Raw genomic sequence first — 25,523 nt, 5'->3', positions numbered from 1 at the left:
TGCCTACATGAATGACAGCTCCACCCCCGTCCCATCACCCCTCAACCAATTCATGACTTTTTCCATTTCCTTTCTCTGGGAAACTCTTTCCAAAAGCATCTGCTACAATCTGCTGTTTTGATTTACAAATTATTTACTTTAGTGTAAGGGAATACTGGAAAAGAGATTATATAAAATATTTAACTAACTCTAAATAGAACATAATCTTAAATTCTACAAATTCAGCTTCATTTGCTTGAATCATTCTGCAACATTTCCCTAATATCCTCATTTCTGCTCCAGGCCAGCTGGAGAAGGCAACCTTTGACCTGAGCTCGTGGGTCGCTCTGCCATATTCTGCCAAACTAGAGCCAAAGCCAGAGAAGGTCAGGGCTCCCATTATTAGCTGCCTTGCTCCCTGCAAAGGCAGGGACTTCTGAATTTGGGCCCCCAACACCCCCTTTGGACAGAAAACTGGGCTATAAACCCTTTTACTTGGATTTTAATATTTAGTTCTTCAATCAGTTGGAATTGGTAGTACTGTGCACTGTTCTGGGAATCTTTTACCTCTGCCTTAAATTACTAAGGCCTAACTAGAATAACTAAGGGCCCTAAAGTCTTACAGGTTGCACAGGTAGCCCAGGACATGTAGCTTTACTGCTATGATGAATTAATTAGTCAAAATCAAATTAAGAAGTCATTTAAATATTTTGGAAGAACCTAAAACCTGAAGCTTGTGCTTTAACTGAGACATACATATAGACATGTGCAAGGCTTCCCAATGGGATGAGGTAGCTGCTAGCTGTAAGATGAAAAACAAAGGAAGAACAAATTAAGTAAGGAATGTTCTTATGTGTATTTTTTCACTGTGGATAATGATAATGATACATAGTGAATAAGAGGGAAGTTCGGGAAATTTTAAATGAGTGGTTGAATCTATTGTCAAGATCACATTAGTCACTTCCTAGAGATGATGTTATAGAGACTTCATTAGATGTATACGTGGAAATCTGATATACAGCCAACCTAAGCGGGATTTTCTTTTTATGCTGTCTTATCCTTTTCTTTCTTTTCTCCTTTCTTCCTTCCTTCCCTCTTTCTGTCTGTCTGACTGTCTGTCTTTAATGAGCACTTTTGGGCTCACGATTTATCTTAAGAAATTTACTGCCAATATAGCTGAAGACCATATACACTTCCTATGTCTCATTCTACTTCTTTATCTTCAGAGGTAACAACTGGCCTGAAATCTTAACTTCTCACTCATTCCTTTGTACTTTATGCTTTTACTTTATATGTATGCATCCCTCAACAATGATATTATACTATCCCTATCATACAGCAGGCTTTTTTGAGAGATTAGTTCATGATTGGAGATGTTGTCACTTGTGAGATTTGCCAAATTACTTCCAATGAATAAGGAAAACCGAAGAATTGATGCCTTTAAATTATGGTGTTGGCAAAGAATATTGAATATACCATTGACTGCTAGAAGAATGAACAAGCCTGTCTTGGAAGAAGTATGGCCAGAGTGCTCTTTGGAAGCAAGAATGGTGAAACAAACATGTTATCAGGAGGGACCAGTCCCTGGAGAAGGACATCATGTATGATGAAGTAGATGGTCAGTGAAAAAGAGATGGACTCGTCACCTCAATGAGATGGACTGACACAGTGGCTGCAACAATGGGCTCAAATATAGGAATTATTATGAGGATGGCACAGGACTGGGCAAAGTTTTGTTCTGTTGTACATAGGGTTGCTATGAGTCGGAACTGACTCGACAGCTTCTATCAACAACAACAAAATGATAGGTGATGAAGATACAAAGATGATCAAGACATTAATACCTGTTCTCAAAGAGCTCACAGTGATTTCATGGAGAAAACCAGTTGCAATCACATCAAGTCCAGCTCATGGCAATCCCATGTATGTAAGTGTAGAACTGTGCTCCATAGAGCCTTCAGTGGCTAATTTTTCAGAAGTAGATTGCCAGGCCCTTCTTCCAAGGCACCTCTGGGTGGACTCAAGCCACCAACCTTAACCATTTGCACCACCAATGGGTGCCTGGCTTCAAGGAGGTGGAATGTAAATTTAAAATTGCAGCATCTTGTACCACCCACGTGCTTTAATGAGGTATGTGCATAGTGTCATGTGAGCACAGAGGAAGAACAACTGAGAAACTGGGAAAACAATTCACAGGAGAAGAAGGGGAGAAAGCACATCCTAAGACTCTGTAGCAGTATGTGCAAAGTCATGGAGTGGGTAAGAATGTGGTATATTTAAGGGAAACGAACAAAAAATCTGTGACTTAATGAGAGCAGAAGGAATAGAAGTTGAGCCTTAAAGAGACAGGTTGGAGCTGGATTATAAAGTGCCTTTTATGCCATCCTAAGGAACTTTACCACCACTCATCTATCAGTTTGCCATACTGCGTAGGCTTGCATGTTGAAGTTATTCCGCCAGTATTTCCAATAGCAGTAGAGTTACGCATGGTTAGACGAGTTTCAGCACAGCTTCCAGACTAAGACAGGCTAGAAAGAAAAGGTTGATAAGCTACTTGAGAAAATTAGCCAATGAAAATCTTATGGATCACAACAAAACATTTTTCAACTCAAGTTGTTTGGACATGTCCTCAGGAGGGATCAATGGCTAGAGGAGGACATCGTGTTCAATGAAGTATAGGACTAACAAGTGTGAGGGAGACCCTCAGTAAGATGGATTGGCACAATAGCCAAAACGATGAATTCAAACATGCTGGCGATTGTGAGGATGTTGCAGGACCAGGCAACGTTTCATTCTGTTGTACATAAAGCCACCAGGAGTCAGAGCTGACTCAACTAACAACAATGAGGAATTTTTATTTACTCACGTAGGCAATGGGCAAAGAGCCACTGGGAAGGTTTTAAGCAGAAAAGTAGCATGATGAGTTTTTTAAAGAATAAACTGGAAGGGAGATAGTCTGGTAACAGAGCAGAGTGGAGGGCATTATAGTAATGCAGGAGACAAATGCCAAGATCTTGAACTAGACAGTGGTGTTGGAAACAAAGAAGGGGAATTATCTTAGTAAATATTCAGAGAGAGAATGTAAACTCTATGAGGCAACGGCATGTAAAGGGCAGTGGGAGGTGGGAACCGTCCAGGGCTTCAAATCCATTCACTCTGGTTCAAACCCCTGCTGAAAATTTGCATTTCTAACAAATTCCCAGGTGATATTAATGCTGCTGGTTAGGGCTCAATTCTGAGAACCACTAGTACAGCAGAGGTTTTCAAAATTTATGATACGTAAGAATCACCTGGGATCTTGTTAAAATGTAGCTTCTGATTCAGTATATCTCGGGTGGAACGAACAGGTTCAAAGCCCTGAAATAGTCTAACCCAGGTGGAGGCAATAAGGGAGCACAGTCTGCAGAGAATTTAAAAACAATAATAAAACTCACTATAACCAAGTCTGCTGTTTATTATCACCACGGGCCAGCAATTCCAAACAATGTCAAAGACAAAATTCTCCTCCCTGAAAAATCTTTTGTTGTTTAAGTTCTAAACAGTTGCTGTGGTTACTGTTAAGTTTTCATAATATAACAGATACGTAAGCTTCAAATTAGCACATTTTAATTAGCTAACCTTTAATAAACAGTCCATTCTACATGAACATTAATTCTGAGAACTTATAGTCATACAATCTGTCCCAAGACAGATAAAGGCATTAGTTTAGAGTTAGTTGTAGCACTTCAGAATTGTATAAAGTCACTTTTGGCTTGAAATTCTATCCCCTGTGGTTCTTCATATAAAGCCAGTTGCCATGAAGTCAGTTTCCATGTGTGTCAGGGTAAAACTGTGCTCCATACAGTTTTCAATGACTGATTTTTTGGAAGTAGATTGCCAGACCTTTCTTCTTAGGTCCCTCTGGGTGGACTCCAACCTCCAACGGCTTGGTTAGCAGCCAAGCACATTAACCGTTTGTACCACCCAGGGTCACCAGTACTTCATATACCTGAATTTAAACTATAGATTTGAAACAAAATATTGATAGCACAGTGATTATGAAAAGGACGAAAGAGAACTTGAATACTTCGGCTCTGGCATTCTATGCACAAACCATTCTCTGATCTTTGCAGGGTTCAGTCCTTTGGAAACATTTCCAAAAATTATGTTAATTTAAAATATATTAACGTAATTTAAAAGTATTAATCCATTACTTTTTCCCTTCCATGTACTATAATCCTTATCATTAATTAAGATATAAGGAAAAAAGTAGATTTGGGAGAGGATATAGTAAGGTCAGTTTGGGACACATTCAACTGCATGTGCTTATAGGACTGGAGATGGACTTGTCTAAGAGGCACTTGTTAAAAAAAGCATGGCATAAAAGTGTGGGATCAGGGATATGTAGAGAGAGAATATGGGGGGGGAGGAAACTGTGAGAGGGGTTGCCATCACTCAGAAAAAAATGTGTGGATAGAAAAGAGGAATAAGGTGACTAACACAGAAAATATCAATAATTTAGGGACAGCAGTAGATGAGGAACTGCCCAAAAAAAAAAAAAAAATCGGAGGGGGAGAAAAAAAAGGTAGGAAAAAAACAGAAGAGACAGTTGTCCTGGAAGGCAAGAGAAGAAAGAATTGCAAAGAGAAAACTTCAACAATGCTAAGCACTGGAGGGAGATCAAGTAAGACAGGAAAAGCAAAGCCACAAGGCATCAAGGGTCATCTGTGGCAGAACAGTTTCAATGGTGCAATGAAGACAGAAGCCAGGTGATGAATAGAGGCATGTATTGGCATGAAGGAAGCCGAGCTGGTGAGATGGTGTTCTCATTCAAGAAGATTGATGGGGCAACACAGAGGGAAAATGAGGGCAAGGCAAAGGTGAGGGAAGGTATTCTAGGATCTGAGCCCAGGAGAAGTCTAGGCACATCCAATTCAGGACCCAGCACCAAAGTGTACTCTTAGCAGTCTCACCCCTGTGGGAAGGAAGAGATGGATGGTATGTGGGGGAGGGAGGCTAGGTGATGGAGCAAGGTCTGAAAGTTACAGGTGTGTGGGCCCCAGAGCACAGATACCATAGAGTTAGTCTTTCCTAAGCATTACCTTCTCCAAGATGGAAAAAAGACATTAAGATCAGTTCAGATAAAAGGGAATTTTGAGGAAGAGAAGTGGGATAAGTATGAGATTTTTCTACTTCAGAGCCTCTATTTGTGTTTTGGAACAGGAAAACAGGATCATCTGCTGAGAGTAAGTGGGTGCAATACAGGGTTTTAGATTAATTTCTCCTTTCCTACTAATTCACAATAGTCATTGCTTTGGTGATGCATAAACCTGTAGAGAAGAGCATAAGGAACGAAAGACATACCCTGCCAATCTTAAGTGGTCCAGGGTAAATGTAGCACTGAAATACGCAGGGTGTCTCAAGGCAAAAGCAGGTACATATACAAGCAGTGGACACTGATGGAACACCCCAACCAGAGAGCCTACCCAGGGAAGCATTGCTGTCTTCCCCGGGTGTCCTGAAGAGAAGTCATTGTCAGTTTACTGGCAATTAAACCTCTGAACTTCTTGTAAAAAGAAAAAGCCATTTGGGCAGGCATTTGCAAGACTATGGGCCATTAAATGATAGTGATCAAATTAGATCATCCATAAAAGGCACTTAGCTCATCGTCAGGTGTCCATAATACTTCCTAGGAAATATTAGCTGTTATTATTCATAAGAACCCAGATGAAAATGAAGGATGTCTGTCATCTGACAATGTTGATCCCTTCTAAGTGGGTAAGGAGTCATATCAAAATACCCTAAATGCCTGTAACTCTGAAGTCATTTCTCTCTACTCTTTCTTATAGCTAGACCTTGTGGTCCACATCTCTTCCTTTCTTGGAAATGTGTCCACGGCATTTGCCCCAGTAAATTAAATAAAACTGAGTCAGTTTTCAAATATAAAAAAATCTGGCAGAGGCAATGTTGTGTAACCGGAGCTTGGAAGGCGAGGAGTGAAAAGAAAAGCCAGTTGCATGAGGCGATATGAGAAGGACCCAGAGCAGAGAGCCAGATGTTAGCAGGAGATTTATTTCAAGAAAAGCCAAAGGAGAAAGGCATCACTGAATCCTCATTTTGTTATATAAGTGGCAATCCCTACCATAAATGAGCAACTTAAAAACTGTTTTAAAATATTTCTCAAGAAGAAACTTAGAGAAATTTTCATCAGAATTAATGAGCATAATCATCTCCAAACCCAACACTTCAAAAGGAAAGTCTGCATGTCTGTGGAGGCTGTGAACTTCCTTGTTTGATCCTCTTAGTTATATAACTGAAGAGAGAGCTATTTATTAGCAAGTGCGGCAAGTACTTCAACACACCCCAGGTCTGTTGGTCTCTGCAGCCCAAATAAAGGTCTGATCAACTACAGGATTTGGGCAGAGCTATTTGAGATCTTTGAGTTGCGCATTAATTTCCACACATGTAAGAGTACCCTTGAGACCCATAGAGACTGCTAAAGAATAGCCACATAGATGCTACATAAATACTAGAATAAATATATCCCCACTCTTTACAGAACCAAAGGACTTGGCTTAACAGTGTCAAGATCGCTCTGTGCTCCTCAGAATTCCTGCGGACTTGAATCACTGTCTCTATTTTATTGAAAGCAGGATGTTTTGCAAGCTGGCAAAGGCATGGCAGATAAGGGTTATAAACAACAAGCACAAAGGTAGCTCTGAGGGCCAACTAGGAGAAACCAGCCCCATGAACTGTGTTTAGCTGATGTTCCACCTTTATTATGGCCAATCGTAAGAAGAAATACCTCTGACCTGGATAAGCCTCTCAGAAATGCTGAAACCACTTTCCTAATCAAGCTGTGGTGAAATCACTGTCAAAATCTAAAAAATTAACTTGGCCTATTGAAATGTGGGGAATTTCAGTTACGCAAACTAGAGCCTAGAGAGACCCAGGGGAGGATACAAGGGTGATTCTTTCCAGATTCAAGTAAAATCAACCGAGAAACTAACTTCTTCCTAACTGTAACACATTGCATAATGCATTTAACTTGCTTTGGTACTTAACTTTGATTATAGGTTTGAATATGAAAAGTGGGGACATGTTAAGCCCTACATGAAAAAAACGCAGAGCCAAAAGTGTGATCAGTAGTTTAACTTGGGACTGCTTTTGGACTGCTTTTCAGGTATTTTGTCTTGTATTTTTACAGACAGAGGAAAAAAAATGACCTGTGAGATGCCTACTTACGTAGTAAATTCAGGTGTTCTAGCAAAGGCAAAATGAGCAGCTTCGAGTAGAATAAATTGAATTGTTGACCCCTATTTTATGAGAAGATCCCTGAGATCTTAAGAACTGGTTCTCAAAGCTGCCCAGGTTTTAAACAGATGAAAGCCAGGACCCACAGGCTCCAGTAAAGGCATAAAGCTTTAGTTCCTAAGTGAACATAATATTCCATCTTAAAGTGGCTTTTACTAAAAATGAACTGACTAAAACTAAAACTAGAGCTAAAACCACTTTTGCCTAGAAACAAGGATAAAGTAGATGTACCGTATACATACAAAAATCTCAGCAGCATGCAATAGGGGCTATTCAACTTTAGGAAAATGAATTTGAAAGGTAGCAAAAGCTCTGGACACTAGTGAATAAACTTAGAGGTTTGGTTTTTCTTTTTGTTGTTTTCCATGCTTTCTGCATTGAGTCTCAGTAAATTAAAAGTTGATAAATCAAAATGCTAGAAGCCAAATTTAGAAAGCAAGGAGATTTGTAAATCCTTGGTTGAAGAAATGGTGCAAATAGGTCAAATCCTATTCGAATAGCCATAGGGCTGTAGAGCTTGCTCTTTGTAACGGAATTTTATTGCAATTAATTCGTTACAGTTTGTTGGAGTTGGGAGATTAGGGTCTGATTCTCTTTGGGACATAAGTACTTACTTGGAGACCTCAGGATGTATCTCACACTCTCCAATAACATCTTCAGGTTCATCCTAAGTCCCACCAATTTTTGCCATTGTTGTTGTTGTTAGGTGCCATCAAGTCACCTCTGACTCATAGTAACCCTATGTACAACAGAACAAAACACTGCCCAGTCCTGCGCCACCTTCATGATCGTTGTTATGCTTGAGCCCCTTGTTGCAGCCACTGTGTCAATCCATCTCATTGAGGGTCTTCCTCTTTGTCACTGACCCTCTACCAAGTATGTTGTCCTTCTCTAGGGACTGATCCTTCCTAATAACATGTTAGTTTGTTTTAATGGGTGACTGGGGACCTTAGGTAGATTTCCTAGAGGATGCTATTTACATTTCTTAGTCAATCGGACTTTTCAACAGGAATTTTGAAGCTCTCATAGATTCAAGATATACACAAAAGTAGTGGCCATGGCCAATTAGTTGGCTCTTCTGTGACAATATTTGGATAGCACAGTGAGTTTTTAACCTAAAATGGTATTGATGGGCTTGATACTCACTTTAATAACTATAAATGGCTTTTTGAAGCTTGCCATGCCCAAAAGATGCATACTGGACTGTACTTCAAAAGAATATGATTTTAAAATTTTAAGAAAATTCCAAAAATGTTTTATATAGTGACTAGTGTCGGCATGAGTGTAGTGCTCTCTCAAGGGGACTTCTTTGAATGAGGACAAAAAATATTATCAGTCAGCTATATAAATGTTATTCTCTTTGTTAAATAACAACCTTGCTTCATCATAATTGTATTTTATGAAATAATTCATATTGTGATTACACGATGGAAATAAAGCCTTCTGCAATGATATCATTCCCAGTTCTTATAAGTATAAGTAGCACATGTGTAAACATGGGACTCACTTCCTGCTAAGATTCCATGTAGCTCTAATGTCTGTAAATGGAATATTAGTCAAGTACATGCACATTGATTCTTTTACCCCAAGCCAGACCTCACACTAATCATAGCAAAGTAAGCAAATGGGAATTTTCACTCTTATTCTTCAAAGGCAGAAGTAAATGGTATTGATTAATCCGAACCTAATGTTAGAGCAGGAGGCAAGTCTAAAAAAAAGGCAATTTAATAATTGAAAGCTGCAAAAGGGCTACACATGATTTAGTGGAAAGTTATTGGTCAAAATGACAATTCAGTTAAATTATTTGAAAAGTAAATATTCCCATTCAATGGCTTTCATATACTAATAATTTAGGTAGTTTTAAGCATTGTGTCTATTTTTTTTAGATTTTTTTCTAGGGTTTAATGAAGGGAGTTTTGCATTTTTTTTAACCCATTTTTAGCCTGCTTTGGACAGTTTATAACAGCAAAAATGGGAAATAACCTAAATGTCCAATAAGAAAGGTTTGGTTAAGAAAATTAATGATATACCAGATGATTAAGAGCCAAACTTGGGAGTCAAACAAAGGGCTTAAATAAACATCTATAAAATAAGGATAATGGGACCTACTTCATAGGGCTACTGCAAGGACGAATTGAAATAACTATGCAAAGTAATGAACACAGTACCTTAAATATGGTGGATAGACGATAAATGTCCAATTAAACGTCCAATTATATACATACGTGTGTGAGTCAAAACTGACTCAACAGCAACGTATGGTGTGTGTGGAGGGGGGGCATGGGCGTGTGTGAACATGTTTTAGTAGAGAAAGAACAAGATTTGGATCAGTCTAACCCCCTTACAAAGTTGTGTGACACTGAATACGTTTCTTAACTCCTTTGACACTCAGATTGTTCCTTTGTAAAATGAAAATAGTCGTAACTAATTCACAGAGTTGTTGTAAACAGCAAATGCAATCATGTGGATAAAGCGCTTTGCCCAATGCTGGGTGGCCCTCAATAAATGGTAACTCTACAATCATCATCACCCTTTTTTATTATTATTGATTTTTTTAAAGGCTATGGCATCATCCCAGAAAGCTACAAATCCTCTGAATGCTCTTTAATATCATCCGTCTATGTGTTTATACAGTTGTCTGCTGTGGGATGGTTATCTCTTGTGGGAAAGAGGGTTTCATGTACCTCTGGACATTTTTTGGAAGTCTTCTCTTGCTCACACATACCCGCACAAAACCCAACTTATTGCCAATGAGTGGATTCCAACTCATAGCAACCTTGTAGGACAGAGTAGAACTGCCCTGTAGTGTTTCCAAGGCTGTAATCTTTATGAAAGCAGACTCTTAGAATTACTAGGAAACACTGGTGGCCTAGTGGTTAAGAGCTATGGCTGCTAACCAAAAGGTCGGCAGTTTGAATCCACCACACGCTCTTTGGAAACCCTATGGGGCAGTTCTACTCCATCCTATAGGGTCCCTATGAGTTGGAATTGACTCAACGGCAACAGGTTTGGATTTGGGGGGGGGAGGTTACAGTTACTAAGGGAAGAGATTGATAATCAGGAATGAAACCAAAAAATAGCTCTACTTTCATTCTTGAGATATTTGTCTTTTGATATTATAATAAAGTTCAATTTTGCCAGTCCCTGTAGAATTTCAAAAAGAGGTCTGATAAAATAATAATAACAGGACTCTCTGGAGTCATGATGAAATGTTTATACACACAAAAAAAAACAGCCTTAAATAACTCTTCCTTGAGGATATTCAAACTTCCCTTGAACTACTTAACAACCCCATTCCAGGGAATCCCATAAATTTCTACAACATCAGGACCAAGGCACCAAGTACATACGTTCTGGTAGTGGCACCAGAAGGTCCCCATACCCAGGGCCTCTGTTAGCCTGTGTGGTACCTTTACATGAATTTAATAACAATGCTTCCCCTCTGGCTAGATGAATTGGAAATTTTAATTCTTTCTGATGGACAAAGTCTAGCACGCAAGGACTTGGCTGGATTTCCACATCTACTTGCCCTGCCCTCTCGGCAGAGGGCCAGGTGCCTGCTTAACACAACCCTAACTCTGCCTCCCTTTTTCTTCCTACCTCCCACGGTATAAGAGACTGTAGCCAAGTTATCCTTCACCCAAGGTCATAGCCTTAGTCTAGGGAGTGGGTAAGATAATGACAAAGTCTCAGATGAAGCATTTCCTACTAAACTTGGTATGGGGAAGATCTCACCTTGCATACAATACACTCTAGGCAGTGGCTGCCTGGACCGTGTTGAGAAAGACCAGAGACTATATCCAGCCCTAGCTGGGAGAGTGGTGAGTGGATTAGCAGTATATTCCATTGGTTTCCTGCAGCACATATGCCTCAGGTTTGCTATCTTAGCCCAAACCACTCAACTGTATGCTCCTTAAGCCATTGGCATATACAGACAATGTGAGAGATGTTTTGAAGCAATCCTTCCACTACTGGCCACAAGTCAAAGTCTTCAGTAAACTTTTTAAAAAGGCAGACCCTTCACAATTTTTCTGTAAATATAAATTTTCTAAAATTAAAAAAAAAAAAACAGATCCCTTGGCTCCACCCTCAGAATTGCCCAGTTGGAAACTCCTCACATGACTCTAATGTGGCCAATTATTGAGCTCATAAATGACTATTTTGAAGGCTACCAAGATAATAAAAACTAAAGCCCTTACTACTCTTACTCACTCCCTTTATAATTAAGTCCTTCCTAAGAAGCCCTGGTGGTACAGTGGTTAAAGTGCTCAGTTCCTAACCAAAAGTCAGTGATTTGAACCCACCAGCCGCTCTGTGGGAGAAAGAGGTGGAGGTCTGCTTCCGTAAAGATTTACAGCCTTGGAAACCCTATGGGGTCCCTATGAGTCAGAATCAACTCAATGGCAATGGGTTTGGTTTGGTTTGGTTTAACACCAAACTGCGGGATGCAACCCACTGGTGGATCATCACATCAATTTCATGGGTCATGGCCAGAATATGTTTTTTAATAAAATAGGAAAAATTAAGGTACATTAAAATTAACTATTTTTTGGTGAAATTTATTTCTGATATATATATATATACACAAGTCAAGTGCATCACAACAAAAACATGTATTACTTTGGGACAAGAGTCAAAAGTGTTTGGGATTAAAGTGTCAAAATTAAATGCCTTATGATTCAATTTTAGCATTCTTCCCTCTCTTTTGTTCCCTAGAGCAAGCTGAGAAAAAGGGCTACCAACAACCACAAATTCTCCACTATAAATTATAAAATGAATCCCTCTCAGCCTTACTTACTCTCACCTTGAAAAATGGAGTTTCTTCGTAGGCCAATGTCATTATTCTCTGTTAACCATCCTCCAAATTGAATATGTTAAATTTTAGTTTTTGGTTCCAAACTGGTGGTATTTTTATACTGTGAATTGTGTACAGTGGTTCTTTCTTAAAAGAAAAGCAAGAGGAAATGGGCTTGTGTAGCAGTCAGAGGGACTTCAGCCAGATAAAATGAAAAATTTCCTGGTAGCCAGGACAATACAAATGACAATGGGTCAATGTAATGTGAAATGTGTAAGTCTGTGGAAACAAGCTAGATTCTTATCTGTCTGAAATTCCTTAGACAAAGCCTGTCTGATGAGCAGGGCGTGGACTTCCAGGCCTATAAAGCTATTTCTGCCCTGCGTCATCGAAACATTACAAACAAACATAAAGCCCAATCACATAAACCAGGAACAATCCTGCTCTCAACTGGAGCACGAGTGGCTTTTGGGAGGGCAATTCACTGTTGTGCAGGTCGGCTGGACCGTTGCAGGATGGTTTAGCGTCCCTACAAGCAACTCAGTCTCTTCGGGTCTCATTTCCTCATCAATACGATCAAAGAAAACGATGTGCTCTCCACAGAGTCGTGACGATAAATGAACTATGAACAGCACCCAGTACAGAGCCTGACAAGTGCAAGAACTCACCAACTTCTTTACTCCTCACTTTAAACTTTTAGGATCCGAAGAAATAGATTTTTTTAAGAGCCTAAGTTTATGAAAGACACGGCTGTATCTCGTTTTACCACAGCCGATAATTTCTGAAACTCTAAGTCTTTATTTATAGGAAGAATGATGCAACTACTCACCCTGACAAGTAGTCATCTTTTTGTTTTGTTTTGTCTTGTTTCGGGTTGGAAGAAATCATTAGAAATTTTACTTCTCCCTTGTCCTTGTTGATAGTTCCCATGCAGTTGACTTTGACTCATGATGACTTTATATTCAATAGAATGAAATGTGGTCCAGTCCTGAGTCATCCTCACAATTATCAGTTTATTTGTATCCATCGTTTCCACTACTGTTTCCGCTACTGTGCCCGTACATCTCACCAAGGGTCTCCCCCACCCTTGCGTGCCCTCTACTTCATCACACATGATGTCCTCCTTCAGCAATTGACCCCTCCAGATGATGTGTCCAAAGCAGCAAGTGTTCTGTTGTGATCCATATGGTTTTCATTGGCTGATTTTCAGAAGTAGATTGCCAGGCCTTTCTTTATAGTTTCTCTTTGTCTGGAAGCTTCATTGAAACCTGTCCACCATGGGTAGCCCTGATGATATTTGATATACCCATGGCATAGCTTCCAACATCATACCAACAGGCAAGCCACCACAACATGCCAGACTGACAGATGAGTGGTGGTCTTTCTCCCTTCCCATTACCTAAAAACTTTTTATTTTTTCTTATAATGATGACACTGTGGTAAGGGTGTTCCTATTCTTGCTGAAAAAGGTTAGAAAAAAAAAAAGTAACAAAGAAGATTAGACCTATATTACTGAATGGGAGTATAAATAGTTCGTTTTACTATGTTTTGTAAAGAAATAGGCAGTTTAATAACCTCCTTATTCCTCTCAGAAAACACGGACCAAAACTAACCTTTTCAATAATTAAAAATTTTGACATGCCTATTTCAGAAATGCAGAGCTGGCTTCTTTCGCTCCCCGTCAGGAGAATGTCTGCCCTGTGACTGTAATAGTAATTCCAACGAGTGCTTGGACGGCTCCGGATTCTGCCTGGTAAGTTGAGGACACCTATCATGCTTCACATATTTTACTGGGCCTTTGCATTTCAAATGGGAACAAAATACTCTTTCTGGATGTTTGAGCAGTTAATCAAGCTCTTTTCTTACCCTTCTCCTTTTCCCATAAAACACATCATGTAAACTACTTAGGACTGTAAAGGGTCGCCAAGGCTGCGTGTGAATGTGCTCCATGAGGTAACTGCTTCTCCATCCTCAGCAGCTGGTTTCCTGCTGTAGGCCAGTGGTGATGGGAGTTGAAAATAATACGCAGAGAAGGAAATCGTCCATCCAAATTCCTCCGCAATAGTATAGTTTGCCATATGTTTGGCTTCCCTGCACAGAATTCAGGAGAATAAAACAGTTGCTTCATGGCTTATTTTAGAACTAAAGATAATCAGGTCTAGAGATCAAAATTAATGAGAAAAAAATTTAAGTTTTTGAACCAAATAGCTAATGAAAATTAAAGCTTTGGCCTTGTAGTCTTTGTAATTCTGTATTCAAGCACCCAGAGACTTTTTCCACCCCTTAACTGAAATGAATTCTCCAGCAGGCTGATCTTCATTAAAGCGTGATCCTTATGAAGGAGCCCAAAGAGCTTCCTAGCAGAGAAGTCCTTGCTGCCTAAGTCCCATTTTCTCTGAGTAGACTGACAACTTAGTCAAAATGAGTATTGAAATATTTCCCAGAAGTGGCTTCAGTAGAAGTCATAGAAGGCATTTTAGGCCCTAAGATCATGCTTTCTTGTTTTTTGTGTTTTTGGTTTTGGTTTGTTTCTTTTGTTTTCTGATGAGCTATTTTGATATAAATTCCTATCATGCAAAAGAGGCTTTCTAAAACTGCAAGAGTATTTTTGCATAAGCTACACGAATGCTTAATTAGATATACCTATTTACCTCAAAATTAGCATAATTATCCCTATTAAACAGATCACTGTGATCATAAGTGGGCTTCAAGGCATGTACATGAAGGCATTACTTTACTCACTCAATACATTAGGATGCAAATGAGAACTTTTTCGTGTATTTTGAATCTAGAAGTTGCCATTTTTCTAGGGGCAAAGAGCATTAAGCAGCAAAACACTAAACGTTGCCCTCCCTTTGTAGTTTTTTGTTTAGTCTCGATATTTCTGTTTTTCCCCTCCCCCGTCTTCATAAATAACCATCACATCCAGGATGTCCTCTGTTGTGGTGTAGGCATATGCAGCTGCCAAAGTCTACCCCTTCCTAATGCTTCCGTCTCCGGTTTCCTGTTATTTTAATCCCAGTGACATTTGAAAAGTATATATAGATATACCCATGAATACACTTGAACTAATAATGTACATCTCTGATAATTTGACCAATTAAAGGCTATTTGTTATCAGTTTTATTAACATATGAGCCCACAGGGCCTGGCAAGCCCTTCAGCTGCTGTTAGTCAGGCAATAATAAGATGGGAGACTGAACTCAATTAAAGCGGAAAAGAAGTCCTTCCTGCCAGTGCCTATGGAGAGCAACGACAAAGCCACTGTCCTTTACAATGACGTTGCCAGAACAGGAGCTATGATGGCTTCATTGTTGACCTAGACACGAGCTTCCAGGAGGGACATTCGTATGATTGCTTCACAGTTCCTGGGCCATGCACGGTTCTAATAAATACGTGGGGATGGGTTAGGGCGTAAACATTTATATGCACATGCAGAGAAGTTGCCATTTTTTCTGCGACAGAAAATTCCAGCTAAAAGAGATAACCATCCTATTCACGCTAATAATGGTTCCTCCATCCCACCCTATCCAGAGAGAGATACCTTTTTTCCTCTGATTAAAGGAATGTACGCTCCACATAAAAGTAATAAAAACAACAGAACAGATATATACAGTGTATGATATACAAAGTGAAAATCACCCACAATTCTATCCACTAGAACTACATATATTAATACACTATATTCTTGTTTCTGGGTTTGGATATTCTTGTAAATTAATTTAAAAAGAAAAAAATGTAATTTGTATTTTATTAAAAGTGAGGGGGCAGAAAGGGCTTGCAAATACAGAAAGACTATTTTGTCCCTTAACTGACAAATATACTAAGTCTATGATGTCACACTGGAATCAAAGTCAGTTTATTCCGTTTCCTTTGGTGTCCCTATTCCCACCCACTGACCAAACTGGGTAAGTTTCTCAGTTCCAGTCCTGTCACCTGCCTGGTTCTCAGCTATCTGGGAGCCAGCAAAGGAACTGCAGGCTCCACATTAACACTTCCTCGTAGCTTACTGTGAGCACCAGGTTTCAATCAGTTCTTACCTAATGCATTTCTTCAAGGAGCCCTGGTGGTACAGTGGTTACCGGCTCAACTACTAACTGAAAAGTCAGCAGTTCAAACCCACCAGCCACTCCATGGGGAGAAAGATGTGGCAGTCTGCTTCCATAAAGATTACAGCCTTGGAAACCTTACGAGGCAGTTCTGCTCTGTCCTATAGCGTCGCCCTGAGACGGAATGAACTTAATGGCAATGGTTTTGGGAATGCATTTCTCTCATCTTCTATAAGCAACCAAAAGTATATTTTGTCTTATTTTTCAGGTTTTTAATGCCTCTTTAGCTACCTTGTCCTTCCCATGTGCGTCTAATTCTTCCTTGATTCTGATGTCCAATTTCTATTTGACCTTACACTTTACAGAGTTATTTTTAAGGAACTAAGTTATTCAGCAACAGAATATAAAGTAAACAAATTTATGCTATCATTTTAGATGTATCAGACAAGCCTAGTGGTTTCTTCACAAGAGAAATGCTAACTCTGCAAATTCAGAAACATGGCTAAATTAAAAGCAGCTTAATTCATGAAATCTCATATGTGCTGGATGTCTTTCCAAAGGCCACCTTGCATCTTATCAAAACAGAAGCACAGTGGGCAATGCTCTCAGCTGAGTCAGGCAGGGCTCCAAAGTCTGGGCAACTCTAATGAACGTGGTGGGCTCTCCAAGAAGGTTCCAGAAAGAAGCACAAGAAAGGAACTGGAGGGAAGAAACAAATGGAAGCAAACAGGTGGCTGGTGGCAGGAATGTCTGCTCATAGGTAACCCAGATTTTATCCCAGAATCTAGAGCCTAGGTACAGAGAACCAAGAATGGCCATGATTAAGGCCAGTTACTATCTAAAGAGCTGGTACTTAGTCATTAAGGAGAAAGTTAGGAGTCCAATGGCAAGAACTAGAATGGAACAAACCTGATGTCTTAGTTATAGACAGAAATACCGGAAATGGATGGCTTTAACAAACAAATTTATTCTCTCACAATCTAGAAGACTAGAAGTCTGAATTCAGGGCACCAGCTCCAGGGAAAGGCTTTCTCACTGTCAGCTCCGGGGAAGGTCCTTGTCATCAATCTTTCCCTGGTCCAAGGGCTTCTCAGTGCAAGGACCCCAGGTCCACAGGACATGCTCTGCTCCCAGCTCTTCTTTCTTGGTGGCATGAGGTCCCTCTCCTGTCTGCTTGATTATCTCTTTTACATCGCAAAAGAGATCGACTCAAGATACAACCTAATCCTGTAGACTGAGTCCTGCATCATTACTATAACCGCCCCTAATCCTGCGTAATTAACATCAGAGAGGTTAGGATTTACCACACCTAGGATAATCACATCAGATCACAGAATGGTGGACAACCGCACTACTGGGAATCATGGCCTAGCCAAGTTGACACATCTTTTGGGGGAACACATTCAACACCTGACTTGAGGTTCATCACTGGCACAAGGCTCCTTAGGTACTCATTGATTAAGCAACTTATTTGTTTATTGTTTTCATTCATCCATTTAACACATCAGCATGTACGAAAACCACATAAACATTTATGTGCCAGACATTATTCTAGGCTCTGGATTAAGTAGCTCCCGCTGTGTGGGCCAAAGGGCTGCAAGGACAGAACACCTACTTGAAAATACTTGTGAACATCGCTGGTGTCGTGAAGGCCTGGGTACTAGGTACAAAGGAGCTTTAGAAACACATGAAGAATCCCCATCTGTTCAGTGACAATCCAATGAAAAATGAACAAGAGATTTAAGCATCTGTGCCAGCACTGCAGGAAAAAAAAACAAAATCTAAATCTGAATCAAAATATTCATATGTGAAACCATTGAAAGAGCTACAAAATATACTTGAAATTAGAGGAAACACACCACACTATTAAGTATTTACTTCTGGCTAGTGGAAATATGGATGGATTTTATTTTCCTCTTATCACTTTAGAGTATACCAGCTCAAATTTTCTAAAACTGCTTGTAATAATCTTATAATTAAAATGATACTGATACTCAGATGGACTTCTAACCTGCCCTAAGCACAATAGAGAAAGGAAATGACCCAGTATATACTGAAGGCTAATGAATTTTTTATTAGTCTCAGAACCTAATTAAAACCCTATTCAGGAAAGCAAAGATATTACAGCTCTAATTTCTGCAGACACTAGCATTTTCCAACCATCCTTTGTTACATATGTAAGGCAGAAATTAAACTCGTAAGTCCCTATAGGATTCAGCACGTGTGATTGATAAACCAGCATGTTCATTAGATGTCCAAGAGAAGAAATTCATGTAAAGATTTTTTGTTCCTGTTTTACTCGAAACTGTAACATTGGTGTCTAGATCAAGTGAATGATCTTTATTTTGAAGTTTTGACAATTTTTCAAACTATTGTGAACTTGGAAAAACATAACATTTTTAAAATAGTGATCAATTTGGTTCCATGCTAGCTAAAGTTTTGAAACATCAGAATATTTCATGCCCCCAAAATTCTAAGGACATATATTTAGTGCTTTGTGCCCACAACCCAGGAATATGACAGAAAGTGAATGCAAATAATAAGCTTACTATACATTTTTAGTTTTTCCCCCTCTCCAACCCAGAACTTATTCCAACTCTTTTATTCTCCACCTCAATTAATGACAGCACCATTCTGCCAATCTCCCTTACTTAGACGCCTCAGAGTCTTCATCAACAACTACCTTTTCCTCTTCCCCAGCCATCATTTTAACACTAAATCCTGCCAATTCAACCAAGGAAGGAATCTCCTCTCTCCTACATGTTCCCACTGCCTTAAGTTACACCCACAGCCTCCCTCCCCCAACCACAGCCTCCCACCTACTCATCAGCTCTTCTTCCTCTTGTCTGTCTTCCTCACCAACAGTAGAGATGTATTTCAAAAACATAACCTCAAGGTTTTCCCCTTTCTAAAATCTTCATGAGTTTCAACTCCAGCCACACTGAGCTTCTCACTGCAACCTAAACATGCTCCATACTTTCACAATCTGTGCCTGAAATCATGTTCCCCTCTTCTCTGCCTCAGAATTCTTGCTTACCCTTCAAGGCCTAATTTAAATGGCATCACCTCCATGAAGTCTTCTCCAGCTTTTTCAGGAAGAGCTAGAAGAGGCCTTTCTCTTCTCTTTGTCCCATAGCAAGTATGTACTTTACATATTCCTCAGTTACAGCACTCAACATACTATATTTGTCATGGATTGAATTATGTCCCCCCAAAAATGTGTGTATCGGTTAGGCTGGGCCATGATTTCCAGTATTGTGCAGTTGTCCTCCATTTTGTGATTGTAATTTTATGTTAAAGAGGATTAAAGTGGGATTGTAACACCCTTAGTAAGGTCACATCCCTGATCCAATGTACAGGGAGTTTCCCTGGTGTGTGACATACACCATCTTTTATCTTATAAGAGATAAAATGAAAGGGAAGCAAGCAGAGAGTTGGGGACCTCATACCATCACGAAAGAAGCACCGGGAGCAGAACATGTCCTTTGGACCCAGGGTTCCTGAGTGGAGAAGCACCCAGTCCAGGGAAAGATTGAGGAGAAGGACTTTCCTCCAGAGCCTATAGAGAGAGAAAGCCTTCCCCTGGAGCTGGCATCCTGAATATGGACTTCTATCCTACTAGACTGTGAGAAAATGAATTTCTCTTTGTTAAAGGCATCTACTTGTGGTATTTCTGTATAGCAACACTAGATGACTAAGACAATATTATTATTGGCTTAACTCTCCGTTTCTTTCACAAGATTCTGAGTTACTCAAAAACAGGAACGAGGGCTTCATTTTAATAAAAGCCACTGGTCATTGTCTATTAATATATCAGCTTAATCTGTGTTTGTTAAGTGAATGAACACATTGATTGATAAAATAATAAACTAGCTTAAATAAAAAGCCTTTAATTTTACATTCTGAGACACTTGGATCACTCCTTTATTGCAGTAAAATGTACTCTCTTGCTATGCCCAATGCTGAGTAACTAGTAAATATTGTTGTTTTTAGCCACATTGAGTCAGCCCCTGACTCATGGCAACCAATGTGCAATGGAACAAAATGCTGCCCTGTCCTGCACCATTCCCATGATCAGTCGGAGAGCAGACCATTGCGACCCATCGGGTATTCACTGGCTGATTTTTGGAAGTAGATCACCAGGCCTTTCTTCCTAGTTTGTCTTAGTCTGGAAATTCTGTTGAAACCTCTTCAGCATCATAGCAACACACGAGCCACCGCTGACAGAGGTGTGGTAGCTGGGCATGAGGTGCACTGGCAATCGAGCCCGAGTCTCCCATGGCAGATGAGAATTCTACCACTGAACCACCAGTGCTCCTATAACAAGTAGATAGCTGTATACCAGGGGTTTCTATCTATATCCTTACTTCTCAGAGTATAGGTCAGACCAGCAACACTGGCATTACTTAGGAGTTTGTTATAAATGCAGGCTCTCAGGCCCTACCCCAGACCTCGTGAATCAGTATCTGTGTTCAAACAAGATCCCCACGTTATTCCTGTGCACACTGACGTTTGAGAAGCATTGACCTAGACAGAGCAGTGATTCTCAAACTTTTTGGTCTCAGGACCCCTCGGTGCTCTTTAAAAATTACTGAAGACACCAAAGAATTTTGGTTTATGTGGATTATATCTATTGATATTTACTGTATTTGAAATTTAAATTGAGAAATTTTTATAATATTCACTTACTAATTCATTTAAAACAACACTTTAAAACCTTTTACATGTTAACATAAATAATGTTTTTATAAAAAATAGACACATTTTACAAATTAAAAATCTTTTTAATGTCTATATATTTTTTTTTTTTTTTGTCTTAATAGAAGGCAGCTGGATTCTCCTATTTGCTTCTGCATTCGATCTGCGGTTATATGTCATGCAGCCTCTTAGCTATTTTGAGAATAGTTTTGACCTCCCTGAACAGAGAAGCACTAATCTAGATAGGCTATAGTTTTGCATAAAACATGCTGACAAACCACAGGAAGGCAAACCTGATCCTTTCAGGCCTTCTACATACATTATGCTGGTGCTGTGGCCAAATCAGTGAGACATCATTTCTCATGTGGAGACACAGCTGGGGCCCCCATATCACTCCTAACACTTATTTGCAATCGATTGTCTAGATACAGCTTTCTCAACCACTCATCAAAGATTCAGAATCCTTATTTCATTTTTAAGTGGGTTCAGTTTCATTTAAAAAAAAATAAATAAAAAACTACTTCCCCAACAACATATTTATTATTGTCATTTGTTTTCTGTTTTTTAAATGGGAAAGCATTGAAGGTAAAGGGACATTTGCGATCTCAGATTCAGGGCTAGAAGGGATCTAGCTTAAATCCTTATTTTACAGACAGGGGAAATGAGCCCCAGAATGATCAAGTGGCCTTGTTCAAAGTTACCCAGCTAGAAAATGAAAGAGCTGGGGACTTTTCCTCCCTGCCTCCAGCACTCTCTCTGTAATGATGTTTATTGATGTCTTTTAGGGAATATCGTAACAAACCCTTTAGAAGGTAGATGAAGAAAGTCAATATTTGCACTCCAAGCATTTAGAGGTTCGATAAAATTTGGTGGCTTTGCCCTTGAGGGTAATTGCTCCCTGTGGCTGCCATGGCAGAATTAGAGCTTGACAAGGAATCCAAAGCATCCATCAAGCCATAAGGAGACAAAATCGGAGATTAGCTCATTTTTTCAACTTAATAGGTATTTCTGCATAAAGAATGGCTAATATCTTACAACAAGCATGTTTTCTTCTGCGCAGATGGGTTTCACCTGTCCAGCAGGGACTCAGACAAATTTGACCCCATTCTATGAGCAGCCCGGCCAGATTGTGTAGGGCTTAGATTCATGGTAAGGCAAATATATTTGGCAAGGCTCGTAGGTTTTCCCTCGGTTGAGAGACTACCACCAATTTTGAGTTAGCTTTGTGTGTATGTTAATTTCCTTTACTTGCTCCAGACACTAATTTACCCTTTCCTTCATTTTTCTTTCCTTTGTGTTTTTCTCGACAAATATTGCTGAAGGTTGAGCTGGCACAGGGTACAACATTTAGCACTGTGAGGGAAAATACGTTAACACTCTGCTGTCTGCATGTCACGCTTCGCTTTTCAGAGTTTCTCACTGATCTCTCAGGCAGTCTAAACAGGCCTCTAGACTCTAGTCTGCTAACTTAGTTCCAGTCAGGGGCCAAAGATTGTCTATACCTGATGGCGGATCAAATGCCCAAAGCGTATTCAATCAGGATAGCTTGTTGCCCACATGAGGATTTCTCCCTTAAAAAAAAATTACAACGGTGAAATATAGAATATGAAACATTTGCCTTTTCAGCCATTTTTATGTATACAATTTTGTGACATTAATTACATTCACTATACTGTGCAATCATCACCACTATCTATTTCTAAGTTTTTTTTTTTTTTGATCGCATTTAACAGAAACTAATTTTTTTTTTTTTTTTTAAGTATCCCTTAAGCAATACCCGCCATTTTTTCCTCCAACGTACCCCTGGTAGTTATTAATAAACTCTGGTCTCTATGCGTTTGCCTAATTCTGATTATTACAGGTAAGTGGGATCCTACACTGTTTGTCCTTTTGTACATGACTTATCTCACACAGCATGATGTTCATCCATGTTTGAGCATGTATCAGAATTTCTCTTTATGGATGAGTAATATTCCATCGTATGTAAAAACCACATTTTATTTATCCATACATGTGTTCATGGATGCTTGGGTGTTTCTACCTTTTTGCTATTGTGACTAATGCTGCAATGAACAGTGGTGTACAAGTATCTGTTTGAGTCCCTGCTATCAATTCCTTTGGGTATATACCTAGGAGTGGGATTGCTGGATTATATGGCAATTCTATGTTTAACTTTTTGAGGAACTACTATACTGTTTTCCATAGCGACTCTACCATTTTATAATCCCACCAGCAATGCATGAGGGTGATTTCTCCCTTTTGATTCATACATCGAACTTCATTTAAAGCTCAAATTGTTACTACAATAGTCAGATACCTTCTAATGCAGCCATTTCATGACTTTGTTTTGGGAAAGGAAGCTTTCTCCAGCAACAATGGAGAAGCAATATAACATGGGCATTAATAGCATAGCCTCTGGAGGCAGATTGTCTTCAATTTGGATCCCACTTTTGCCATCTGCTAGCTGTGTGCCACTGGGCAATTTACTTAACCACTCTGTGCCTCTGTCTCTTCATATGTAAAATAGGGAAAAATAATAACCTACCTTAGGGTTGTTGTGAGAATTAGTTAATCCATGTAAAATATTTATAATGCAGGGCCTCACTATTATTTTATTTTGAACACCAACACAGAATATAAGGACAAAACAAAGAGCTTAGAGTTCTTCAACCCACTACTGCCCCATCTTGCCTTCCCCAAGGTAGCTCCACAGACACTAAAAAAAAAAAATTATTCTGTTGAAGTTCATGTGCATAGATGTTACTAAGGAAATTACTCAAGTAGGAGGGTGTTTTTGGATGGGATTCTAACTCTAACAGTATAATTTTTCACTAAAAATTCCATGTGGTCTTAATACTCTCTGGTAAACGTAAAGGTGAAAATATCATAGTGCTGATGGCATTGCCTTGTGTAATCCAGTCTATTCCAGTTGGAGAAAAATGTTAGCATTCTCGTTTATGGAGTGCAAGTTAGAAATTAATTCACCAGCTTGCAAACAGCTACTGAGTGCCTATTCCAAACTAGCTGAAGGTAACATAGTACTGAAAGACCTTGTGCTGGGGAGGGGGTGCTGAGGTTGGCAACAGGTGACGATCGTACAATGTAGGTAGTGGAAGGAGGGAGAAGTCAGGGAGGGGAGCACCAGGGAGGACTATCTGGAGGTTTTGAGGCCTGGTGCAGATCTAGAAAGATGAAGAGGTCTTCTAGGCAGTAGGATCAGCCTGTTTTGTACCATTATTCTTACTCAATCCACAACAAATGCAGAAATTATGCTAATAAACTAGCTATTTCTTGTGTGTCAATATCCAAAATACCAGCCCATTATCAGAATGCTTTTTATCTTTTATCTATTTCATTTATGGTTTCAGTCTGCAACATTTTGTTCTTCCAAGCCCATAAATCCTTATTGTTCCTATTATCACGGGTAAGACCTTGATCTATGAAGATCACAGCTGGTGATTTTTTTTTTTTTAATTCCAAGTCAATAAACTAATGCTTCTGGAACGTCCAGGGTTTGATAGTTCTGATAATCATTCTGAATTGCAGTGAGTAGCTGATGAATAATCCCTTCTGCACACAAACCGTGAAGAGAGTCCTCCAACTGCCTGTGCGCACAATGAAGTCCAGGATGAATTCATCTGCCACTTGTCCACACTCTGTAGTGTTGACTGGGGCCAACATGGCTCCTCTGAGCCAACCAGTACTGATGCCACCATCTATTCTCCCTGGCCCAACGTCCCCTTTGCTTGAAGTTCACAGATTTGTTGTCTACAAAATTAATTTTGTGTGTGTGTGTGTTTTGTTTTTTTCCTTTCTTTTGTCTCATAGAACTGCCAGCAAAACACGACAGGAGAACACTGTGAAAAGTGTCTGGATGGTTATATCGGAGATTCCATCAGGGGAGCACCCCGATTCTGCCAGCCATGCCCCTGTCCCCTGCCCCATGTGGCCAAGTAAGTCCTGGAGAAAGGTGGCTTATCTGGATTCTTCTACTGCTTGACATAATTTTTTTGCCCTATTCAGGGTTCTAATACTTTTGTACAGTCAAAACTGAGTAACTCAAGTTGAGATGAAACTGCAAAAAATACAGGAAAAGTCTCTAGCATAAATACGCTTTTGAGAAGCTTAAGCATTTGCAGTATAGGTGATGACTCTTCTCCCAATATATTGAAGTCCATCATAAGATCAAGGTAGTCACCCAAGGTTTGTAAGTGAGGCCAGTTTCATCTTTTCTAGGCTATCCCTTGACTGACAGAGACCACAAGTGGTAATGCCAACAGATCTATTATAGTGCATTATTTTTGGTAGTATTGTTTCTTTTAATTCTTACAGAGCAGACATTTCCCTGTATATGGCAGCCAAATAGTATTTTCAATCAGAATCAGAACACAGATAAACACAGTTCATGTTTTAGGGCAAGCAAGTCATACGAGATTTTCAGAAAGCCTAAATCTCATTCCTGGCTATAGTTTGACTTGAGTGAGAAGTTAAATAGAATAGATCAACATCTTAACAGAAATAATGGAATTCATTCAGGCACGTAATATATATAAACCCTGTAGGCAAGGCTAGCAGGAAACACATGACTGGCCATTTTACGGGCTTAAAAATAACAGATTTCGAATTAAAATGGTATAGTGAAAACAACAGAGTCCCTGGGTGGCGGTAACAGATAACACACTCAGCTGCTAACCAAAACATTAGAGGTT

General features: G+C 39.5%; 1 protein-coding gene across 1 annotated transcript in view; it reads left to right on the top strand.

Moving 5' to 3' along the window:
- LAMA4 (laminin subunit alpha 4) overlaps window positions 1-25,523 on the top strand; it is a 153,179-nt gene that overhangs the window by 29,684 nt on the left and 97,972 nt on the right. The window contains exons 3-4 of the mRNA XM_010598266.3: window positions 13,719-13,820; window positions 24,643-24,767. Of these exons, the coding sequence (XP_010596568.2) occupies window positions 13,719-13,820; window positions 24,643-24,767 (227 nt within the window). The remainder of the gene's footprint in view (window positions 1-13,718; window positions 13,821-24,642; window positions 24,768-25,523) is intronic.

Source organism: Loxodonta africana, chromosome 1 (genome assembly GCF_030014295.1).
Source record: "Loxodonta africana isolate mLoxAfr1 chromosome 1, mLoxAfr1.hap2, whole genome shotgun sequence".
Lineage (NCBI taxonomy): Eukaryota > Metazoa > Chordata > Mammalia > Proboscidea > Elephantidae > Loxodonta > Loxodonta africana.
This window is presented reverse-complemented; position numbering and strand designations above follow the sequence as displayed.